The following is a 10,768-nucleotide window of genomic DNA, read 5'->3' as shown; positions in this document are numbered from 1 at the left end:
TACGAAGACATCCTCCCCCGTGCTGAAATGACTTCCTCTCCAGTTGACAGCCGATAACTGTAAAGCGAGGGATTGTTCAGCATGTCAGCGTGCCTCCTGTCACCTCAAAAGAGAAAGAAAAAATCTCAAAGAAAGGTGACCTCACTTCCTCTGTCACGCTGACTCTAAAAAAACAAGAGGACACAGTTCTTCATCTAGACAGAGGAGCTCACGCAAATCCTCTCGGCATGCACATTGCCCTTCAAGAACCACATTGGTTCTTAACCTTCCCCTTCCCCACTCGAGTTTCATTAACTTGACCGTCGGAGGAACCACGGGGGAACCGGTCTCCACCCTCTCACGAGTCTTTCTTGTCTGTGCAGCGTGGACATCAAGCCCTCATTCAAAAACTAGGTATAAAGTTGGAGAAGGGAGCGGGCCCTCCATCTTCCTTCATCAATCCTCAACAAATTCATCCAAACACGGATATAATTGGTTATGTGATATTTAACATCAACATATATAATATATCTTAATTATATTATATTATAAAATTCTATTATAACGTAAGATAATAAAATATTATATAATATTATCTGATATAACATTATTATATATCATTATTACATATTGGTTAATAACGTTTCATATATTATAATATTATTTTATATTATTTAATATATATTTTATTAGTTAGAATAAAAATATTATTGTAGTATTTTTATAATATAAAAAATTATATTATAATATAGTGCTTGATATATTAATATATAATATATTAATTAATTTTAATATAATTATATTATATAATAATTTACTATTTTCTATTATACGTTATTATATAATAAATAATCTTAAATATATGTCAATATTGTGGTATTAAATATTAAATAATATTTTATTGTCTACAATAAAAATTATAATAATCTACTACATATTAAAGTATGATAATATATATAAATTAATATAATATAATATATTATTTAATAATATTTTTTAATTAATAATATTGAACATATTAATAGTATATTATGGTTATTATAAATACTATATTTTAATAAGGAGTCATTGTTATGCAAGTATCTATTTAAATTATAGTAATTATCATGAAATAAAATAAAATATTATATTTTTAATAATAATTTAATATTTTAAATAATATTATATTGAATTAAACAAAATATTATAATATTTGATTAAATATTATATTATTGAAATATTGTATTATATTATGATAACATACCAAATAATATACTAAACCAATTAGGTAAATTAATTTAGACTTAATTGATAGATAAATATTGTACTTTAATAAGTTGTCACATCATCAATTATCCCACATGAATTGTTAAATCAAAGCTTTAAATTGTCCCATTATCCTAAATTGTCCAAATTTAAACCACTCAAATTATCCCAAAGGGATAAAATTGTTCCATTGGAATGGAATTATCTCACTTGGCCTCAACTTGTCCCAACCAATAAACCCCCTAGACATATTGGACATGGAAAAGTTAAATTGGACAATATCAGAGAAATTAACCCCTCAAAAAGTTTCTCAAACTGAAAGATCTTTCTCAAAGAAACCCTCTCTTTCTTTTAAATTTTAGAAAGATTTGTACAAATCACCCCAAAGTACGTAGTTATAGAAAACTACCTAAAAAGTACACAGCATGCAGTTGGCTACCAGAATCCCCCAACAAAATAAATCTAGTAAATCATAGCATACCACTGCCTTAAATCCGAAGTAAAGCTTATATCTAAGCCAAACCAAAAACTAGAATTCTCCTTTCTGTTACAAAAATCCATCAGCCCATTCCACAGGCCATCATCACCCTTTTTCACTTTCCCCCTTAACTTCTGCTACTTTTACTTGACAACATTCTTTATAAAGCTACAATTTTCTTTTAGAGAGAGAGAGAGAGAGAGAGGAGAGAGAGAGAATGGCCAAGTATGAAACAAAGAATGAAGAAGGAGAAACATGTGAGGCCAAGTACCTTATAGTCAAGGCTGAGATGGGTGGTATATTGGATCTCTTGAAGCTTTTAGTGTTAAATGGTGGAAGAGTACATGAGTTTGTAGAGAGCTCTGAGGTTGATGGTGATGGAGGAGGAGAGTGGGACTCGGGGGGTCATAGGTGGGTAATCGTGGTCTCTGTAATCATGCGCAGGATCATCGGCATCTTAGGGAAGCCAATGGAGGGGACTGGGATGGTGATTGAGTTCTTGTTGAATCTCTTGGACCTCAATGGAGGTATCTATGGCTTGTTTCTCAATCTTATCAAAGGTATCCTTGCCTTTCCTCTCTCTTGATCAAGAAACTTTGTTATTTATAGAGATTTTAGCAGACTTGGGCTTATTTATTGGAGCATATAAGTCATGCTGACTTTTGAGGGGCTTTTGGCTTCTATGATATAATTCTTATAAAAGTTGTTCCGGTAGAAGGGTCATTTACTTTGTCAAACCTAACTTATTTACATAAACCTGTAAGTTAGTTCTTCAAAAGTTGGGGAACCCCAACTTTTTTAAATGAGACTTATAAGCCAGCTTATTTATTGATGATTTAGTAAATAATTGGATATGAAAAAACTAGCTTAAAAGCTAGTTTGACAAAAAAAAAAGCTCTCCCGAACACCCCCGTGGTCGTGCCTGCATACTAAATCAATGAGGTAGAATTCACTTTTCATACTGATAAATGTTTTCCTAATGGAGAATTTTAATTTGGGTTTGATTACTTCATTTATAGACTATGATTGTGCATGTGCATGTGCCTCTTCTTCTATGTTTGCACTTTGTGCATGTGCCTCTTATGGACTAGATGTTAAGGTTATACAATAAAATGTCCCATCGGGCAGTTTGTTGAGATATAGTAAGTCCTAAACTAGTGCTCCAAATCCTAAGAAACTGATCTCAGTATCAAATCCCTTATCATCGTCTTAGAGAAGGTCGATATGCAATTGCGCTAACTCTGTTGAAGGTTTCGACATGACAGGGAACGTCGTGAGGCCAGAAAGGGGTTCAGATACATATATCAGTGCCATTGGGCACTTGGATTCACGTCTTGATCTCTGCAGGGAAGTTTCTTTTCTGAATTTAGTTGGTCTCGACACTGGTGGCAAATGTGGAGACAGGGCTTTGATGGACCTATGCATTTTAGCCTCCAAACTCGCATATGAGAATGCTAATGTTGTAGAGAACATCATTGTCCACCGTTGGAAGGTCTCTCGTTGTTTTCTTATTACAATTATAAACGCGCGCGCACACACACACACACATAGTTTAGTTGATCAAATATACTAACCCTCGGCATTTGGTATTGCAACGCGCAAACAGATGCACTTTGTGGAGTTTTTCAATTGTTGGAATGGTAAGATGAATTCTCTTCAAACTATGGTTAATATTATGACTGTGAAGTACATGCAGATAAATTTTAACTATGACTCAAACTTTAATCAAAATATTCTTTGAAGCTTAACATCGACTACATGCTATGTTTCCTATTTCGAAGAAAATTTTTCGACTACTTTCACAAATTTTAAATTATGTGTGTCTAATGCAATTCTACCTCATCCAGATCTCAGTGTCTAACGCCAAAAAAATGGATAAATCTCATTTTATATATGAGATAATTATCAATCGACTGGTTTACTTTATATTCACTTGCTCCATCAAAAGTCATATTTCTTTCATTTTTTATTGTTACAATAGATTATCAGAAGAAGAGGTCCACTCAAGTTTTCATCCTCTCTGACAAACCTAAGGATGCAACTTTAGTATTGATCAGCTTCAGAGGCACCGAACCATTTGATGCAGATGATTGGAGCACAGATGTCGATTACTCCTGGTATGAGATCCCAAAACTAGGCAAGGTCCACATGGGATTCCTCGAGGCTCTTGGATTAGGCAATAGAGCTCAAATCTCCACCTTTCAAAACTACCTCCAACCCAAGAATCAGGCTAACAAAGATACTGCTTATTATGCTGTCAAGAGTAAACTCGAGAGTCTACTCCATGACCATAAGGATGCTAAGTTCGTCGTTACAGGACATAGCTTGGGTGGTGCACTTGCAATACTATTCCCCGTGGTCTTATTGTTACATGACGAACATGAATTGATGAAGAGGTTGCTGGCAATTTATACATTTGGGCAGCCAAGGGTTGGGGATGAGAATTTGGTCAGTTTCATGAAAGCTCAGTTATGTGAGCCCATGCCGAGGTATTTTAGAGCGGTCTATTGCAACGATATTGTGCCTCGGCTTCCCTACGATGATAGTACTTTCTTGTACAAGCACTTTGGCCTGTGTTTGTACTACAATAGCCTCTACTCTGAACAGGTATGATCTTTTTGTTTCTGCTTTGCCTTTTTCCTATATAATCATTAGTTGAGCTAGGCCTCTATTAATAGGATTCAAGATGCAGATATTAAAGATCCAAATTTAAAATTTTGATTTCTGAATTGAAAATCTGTACCATGTCAGAGACGTGAGCTAAACAGAAACAAAACTCCCATTGATTTCAGCATGGTTTCAATCATATATCAATCTATAAGAAATTTCAGTTTTATGAAAACTCCAAAATGTTGACTATAAGATGCATGGTTAAAACACATTGTGATTATCTGAGTTTTATTTCTGATATTTGATCTGTAGTTGATGGCATCTAATTATCTTAACGGCATAGTTGTTCAATTCAGAAATCCAAATTTAATTTTGGATCTATAGTATTAGCATCTTGGATACTATCAGTAGTAGCTTAGCTACTCTATGATTGTTGTATCTTATCTATTCTCGTGTATTTTTTCTTCAGAATGTGGAAGAAGAGCCGAACAGGAACTACTTTGGGTTGAGATACCTGATTCCAGAACACCTCAACGCTGTTTGGGAGCTTATCAGATGCTTGATGATTAGTCATGTTTACGGGCCAGAGTATGAGGAGGGCTGGTTTTCGATATTTATTAGGGTTTTTGGGTTGTTTATGCCTGGAGTATCAGCACATAGCCCTAGAGATTATGTGAACTGTGTCAGACTTGGGAGGGGGAGGATTCAAATGGATAGTATATAATGTTCAGCGACAATAAGTATCTGTTTCAATAACAAAAAATGCACACTGTGTAACCAAGACTAATGTCTCATTTGTTTTGCTTCTTATTTGATGTAAATTAGATGGAATTACATTGTTCCGCCATTTTATGAGAAAACTCTAAATGATTTTTCCATTATTAGATTCCCTCATCCGGTACAGATTATAGAAGAAGGAGTTTCAAACTGACAGAGTTTACCAGGTTTGAGATAATTTGTTTACAAATATTAGCTCCATTCCAATAATGTCCTATTTTGCGATAGTTGCGCATATAATGAGATATGCATAGTATATCATAAGTAATGCAATGAACAAATAGAATTTTACATTAATATAATTAATATAAATTTCTTCTAAGATGAAAAGGCTGTATCTTTAAAGCTAGTGTCTTAACTCACGTGTACTCTAGTTGAACACCTGTACAAATCAGAACGCATTTACGTACACTGGATTATCAACTCAGGCTGCATGACGTAATCATTGCTTAAACGGCAACGCTGACGCTCTGAGTATCTTCTTTTAATTAAACCTTGCCTTTTTGGCCAACCGCAGGCCATTTGACTCCACAAAGCAACTTTCGTCTGTATGGTTATGATTGAGAAGTCCATCATCCACTGAAGTATATGTTGAAGACAATGACTGAGTTGCCTGCATGAATGCCTCTTGCAGCTTACTTTGATTTTCGACAAACTCTTGAAATCGCCTGGCATTTTCTTTGGTTTGCAGATGCAATTCCCTTGTAATCTGTGCAGAATTTTTTTTTTACCAAAATTGGATTTTCACAAAATTGGATGCAGGTGATATTATAGTCTGAGAGGAGTAAGACCTTAAGTTGATCATGAAGTGTCTTTTGAAGCTGCCATTGTGTTTGAAGCATTCCCAATTCTTCACTTGACCTATATATATCAGGGGAAGATGTGCTGAGATGATGGCATTCTCATATAAACTAAGTCAAATATGAGCATCAGGTCTGTGACAAATAATTGAAAAGAAAGTGTAGAAGTCTAATTAAATAAAAGTGTTGTCATGGGACGAAGAAGTGTATTAAATGCCATATTATGAGATTACTGAGAGTTAGAGAAGAGAATTTATAGCTGCTATATGATGAGATGAAATCATAAGAGACGGATGAAATCATACAGACAGCTAAGAGAGAATTTATGATATGTACACTTACAGTTTTGAGACTTTGTTGTCCTTCTCATTTGAATTCCTTTTCTTTCCTTCTAAGCAAGAAACCCTCTTATCTGGGCAAATTTTGACAAAGTCACTAACAAGTATTTGCTCGCTGTAGCATAGGAGCATTGATAAGGTACCTCTATAGCATAAGTTTCTATAAATATGATCCTACTCTGTCTACATATTTGTATAGTTAATGCACATATAACGTAATTGGCTACGAATAATAAGCAAATTAAATGCTATGTTGTCCTCGTTAGCTAGCTTTTCATTACAAATCAAATTGCAGGAATTCTGAAGGCTTACCTTGTTTAGCTTCTGGTTGATATTTTGCAAGACGATATTTCTGCAAATAGTTGACATTAGACTAATTATTTTTAAAAAAACCGCATTAGACTCATTATATTATGATCATATTATCTATAACTAAATAACATACCAACGTGAAAGGGTTGTTATAGAAAATGCCATAGAGTGGAAAATACCTGCAGGTGACTTTTGACATGATCTACAGTTATTCCGTCAATGCCCATTTTTATGAGAATGCTCCTCGGTGTTGTTCCTGCATTTTGGAATAAATATTTCAATAAATCAATTTGCAAACTTTGAACTTGTTCTATGTGAGAGTTGTATCACTCACTATCAGGACCACCGAGTTGATTGATAGCCTGTACAAAGCGTTCGTGTAGTTCTGGAGTCCATCGCATTCTTGGCTTGGCAACTTCAACTCTACGTATGTTAGGTAACTCTTTTTGAGAGAAGGTATGTATCTTAGATAACTCAAAGGGAGATAAAAACTTTTCAGCCTCTAAGTTTGCTTCATTGATTTCCTGCAGTAAAAAATGAAAAGGACTTCAATAATATAATGTCAAGGAGATATTATATTTTCATTGTAATACATTGTTAGATTGATATCATGGATCGATCACTTACTACATTCATATAGTGAGTTTCACTTGATTGATTCACTGTGTCTGATAGGAGAGCGTCCATAACTACATCGGAATCAAAACTTTCATCCAGCTTGTAGCTTGTATCATCATTGAGCAAAATAGACTCAAAATTTTTGCTTGTAGGCTCTTGATTATGAATGTCACCAGTTGATGGGTATTGTTCTTGCATGTTGATGGGGAACATGGAAGATTGAGAAGGAATAACGTCTGCCAAATTTGCAGAACATGTTGATTGAAAGTTTGAGTCGTTTGCATTGTAGAGAAGGCTTAGATTATCTTGATGAATTGAAGAGAGAATGAAAGGATTAGAAATCTGTTGATAAGATTCAAGTTCATTAAAGTATGGCTCCATAGCTGAAAAATAGTCAGTAGGAAGAAATTTGCCTGTAATATCATCAAGGGTCCTTCCGTTATAGCAACTCATGTTCATGTAACAAGTTCAGTAGGCTGTATTTAGTGATTTAGAGCTCAACGTTTGAGCAAGAAAATGGCCTACTTGACCAACAATATTAGAATACACTAAAAAAATTATGACTTGTTCTCGCTGAATGCATCAAGAGCAGCATAACTCTGTTGGCAGTTACTGCAAAAACAAAAAAAAAAAAAAAACAAAAAAAAAACATCAAAAGGACATTCAAAGTGCAGACATTTTGATGACAGAAGGATTAAATGGTTACAAGATTTTGAGAAATGTATGTTAGAGAGTTCTAGAGGAAAAATATATAACTGATCACAATCAGGAAGCAAAACTTAAAAACCCTTGATGTTGCTCAAGACTTCAGATATTCCATAATTTAATGAGATTACATTAAGGTATCCCATATAATCAGTTTAGAATTAACCGCTAGGATAAAGCAAGCTAATCTATCCCTGAAAGACTACTTGCTTTTCATTTAGAGCCATAACGATGAAATCGTTGGCTCACATATTAAGAGTTAAGATACGTAATTGATTTGATCCTGTATAAAATTACTCCATGTAGTTCTTCCAGTTAAGATTATTGATTTACATATTATATGGATACAAGAAAAAACATTAGGCAATATCTTTACGTCCAAAATAATCTGTAATTCCGTATGAAATGCGTAAAACTGTTTTTTTCCCCTTCCCTCAAATAGAAGTATGTTTGCAAGTTTACCATTTTGGCTGGATGTAGTATCGAGAAGAAGCATGTCTACAAGGTCAAGAGAAAGCAAAACCTAACTAAAATTTTCCGTATCACAAGTTTAACTATGTAGAAGATCAGTAGGATGATTTTTCAAGAAAAAGCAAACTCACATACCTGGTAACATCAAAACAGTTGAGTATAAGAAGCAGAGGTTTCTATTGTTGGTTTTTTGTAGGGTACAAGTACAAGTACAAGCCCTTGGTTACATATACTACTAATCTTGATCAGCATATTCACATATGGCGTATTATGTTACCAAGCAAATTTCTTAGAAATTGTAACTATACTAGGTAAGTTTGAATAGTGAGCCGTCCAGTTCAGTTTAATGGCTTATTACAGACGATTCAGAGGCCATGATTAAGACATTAAGCTTTTTTTTTTCCTGCAATATTCGAAACTTGGAGATCAAGGCATGGAGATTGACCAGAATAGGAAAACAAGTGAAGGAAAATGAAATATGAAGGTTCATGTTAGACAAGCAGAAACTGAAATCACAAGGAATGAGTTGAAGCTTTTGTTTGTAGCTTATGGATTGGCTTCCTTTGTACTTTTCTTCCAAAGTTTCAGTCTTCTAGGTCTTCTATATATAATGCCATATACGAGAGGACATACGTTTTCTATTCATAATAGCAGCCAAGATTTTATTAGGATAAGAAAGTTGCAAAAATAGGCCAATTCAGTGCTACTTGCAACTCTCCTCCACAATACTGTCAAGAATCTTTTCTTCATTTATTTCTTGTATTTGTTTCTTAGCTAGTTTTACAAACGTATGTTGTTGGCACAAGTTTTGTGGTTTTTGATGATTCAGTTAATGTCATAAAAGGAAGTTGAAGGATTTTATTTTGGAAAAGCTTAGGGAAATATATCATCATCTTCCATCTCAAAATTGAGGTTAGGCAACGAGGTATGACTACCGTCATGCAAGATTTGAGCATGTTTTATGACCAGTTACTGTCAATTTGAACATTATCAGTCGTCTGAGTTCTTGCGAAAATCCAAGCCAGGATGATTGAATTTACGCCAAATTCCTTTGCCAACATAAGTATGAATAAAAAGGTCAAGTTGCAAGAGCAGAACCAAGGAGAAATTCTGTGATCCTTCGAGACTGTAGAGAATTTGGATGAGAACACAACAAATCGAGTTGATCATTGGATGCTATTAGTGAGCTTTCACTTATTTCCTGTCATATTTTTCTCTCTGAATTTCGATATAGGTACTATGCATTAACATCCCATTAATTTAACCAAAGTAGAAAATGTGTACAAGCCAAACTAGTATGAGAAGTGATAATTACCAAACAACATACTCACTATTCTGTTTGCAAAGATCAAAATTTTTTGAGACAATCTGAAAATGATAAACCACATTCTTATTTCTGTTCGTATTTTGAAAGGTTACAGTGCTAAGTACAATACTTGCATTCCACTAAGATCATCAAGAGTTTTAATATACAGACTGTTTTCTAAGGCCTTCAGAAAAAAAGGAAATACATCATATACGGACAGTAACAAGATCTACTAACATGAAGCTCGTTTTCCAGAGAACAATATTACCTCCTATTGACAAAAGAATCAAGCCAAATGATGCCTATTCAAACATCCCCACCTTCTTCGCCTTCGCTATGCGCAGCTTAACCTAGATTCCCTGCTTTCAAATGACGTATCTAGTCTTTGCAGGGTTGGAAGAGTTCCAGTGAAGGGAGTTAGTAAGGTATTGCACTGAGTTCTTTTTTTCCCCTTAAACTTGCCATCCAACTCATCAGCAAATCTGTACCTTTCTGCTCACCAGAGGGCATAGATATTTGGGCTACTGCTACAGTTGAGGATATTCCAGCTTCAAATTCAATCATCGCCTGTAAGATAATCCATTTATTTAAGCTGTTGGTTAACTGAGCTTTGTGTTCATACCACTCGCAAAGCGAGAAAGGTTCTATAGTAGAAGAGCAGCGCCCTTAAGCATAATTTGTTCAGGTTTTTTAATCTTTGGTTGGGGAGTTCTTTTTCCTTTTTTTTATTATTTATTTATTTATTTATTTATTATTATTTTTTTGGGGTGGGGTGGGGTGGGGTGGGGGGGTGTGCTAATAATCGTCAGAGTTACTAGGCACTGGACACCTCTGAATTTGTGTTGCACTATGTTCTAATATTCTCCCATAGATTTTAAAATCTCTACTGAAGAAGGTGAGATGCTTGATCTTGGGTACAACCCACCTTTTGTTCTCAGCTAATTAAGGTGATCCATATATATAGCAGCGATCCATATATATAGCAGCGTTTCAGATGTAGCTAGTTTACACTTTGTTAGTCTCAGTTAATATAGTCTAAAAAAGCTAAGTTATATGAAGAAGGACTGACCTCGACGGCGACGGTGGAGGAGATCGACGGCGACGGTGGAGGAGCTCGGCGGCGTCGATG

At 34.8% G+C, this 10,768-nt stretch overlaps 3 protein-coding genes across 4 annotated transcripts in view; 1 reads left to right on the top strand and 2 right to left on the bottom strand.

The window, feature by feature from the left end:
- Positions 1,840–5,193, top strand: LOC109844917. 2 transcript variants are annotated; one of them, XM_020414087.1, is made up of 5 exons: positions 1,840–2,262; positions 2,968–3,194; positions 3,309–3,342; positions 3,684–4,309; positions 4,782–5,193. In XM_020414087.1, the coding sequence occupies exons 1-5, from the start codon at positions 1,920–1,922 to the stop codon at positions 5,034–5,036; spliced, it is 1,485 nt and encodes a 494-aa protein (XP_020269676.1). In that variant the 5' UTR covers positions 1,840–1,919; the 3' UTR covers positions 5,037–5,193. The 2 variants fall into 2 exon arrangements, with proteins under 2 accessions (XP_020269676.1, XP_020269677.1); XM_020414088.1 differs by lacking the exons at positions 2,968–3,194; positions 3,309–3,342.
- Positions 5,313–7,763, bottom strand: LOC109845078 (protein PHOSPHATE STARVATION RESPONSE 1-like). Its single transcript, XM_020414264.1, has 7 exons — positions 7,167–7,763; positions 6,874–7,063; positions 6,719–6,795; positions 6,540–6,579; positions 6,232–6,301; positions 5,881–5,950; positions 5,313–5,798 (listed from the first exon to the last, which is right to left on the bottom strand). Exons 1-7 carry the CDS (start codon positions 7,614–7,616, stop codon positions 5,574–5,576), a joined length of 1,122 nt encoding a protein of 373 aa, XP_020269853.1. The 5' UTR covers positions 7,617–7,763; the 3' UTR covers positions 5,313–5,573.
- LOC109844513 (vacuolar cation/proton exchanger 3-like) overlaps positions 9,709–10,768 on the bottom strand; it is a 10,144-nt gene continuing 9,084 nt past the window's right edge. Inside the window, 1 exon segment of the mRNA XM_020413572.1 lies at positions 9,709–10,206. Coding sequence (XP_020269161.1) covers positions 10,196–10,206 — 11 coding nt within the window. The 3' untranslated portion in view covers positions 9,709–10,195.

This window comes from Asparagus officinalis, chromosome 6, assembly GCF_001876935.1.
Source record: "Asparagus officinalis chromosome 6, Aspof.V1, whole genome shotgun sequence".
NCBI lineage: Eukaryota > Viridiplantae > Streptophyta > Magnoliopsida > Asparagales > Asparagaceae > Asparagus > Asparagus officinalis.
The sequence above is the reverse complement of the archived record's forward strand: the minus strand, read 5'-3'. Positions and strand labels throughout refer to the sequence as shown.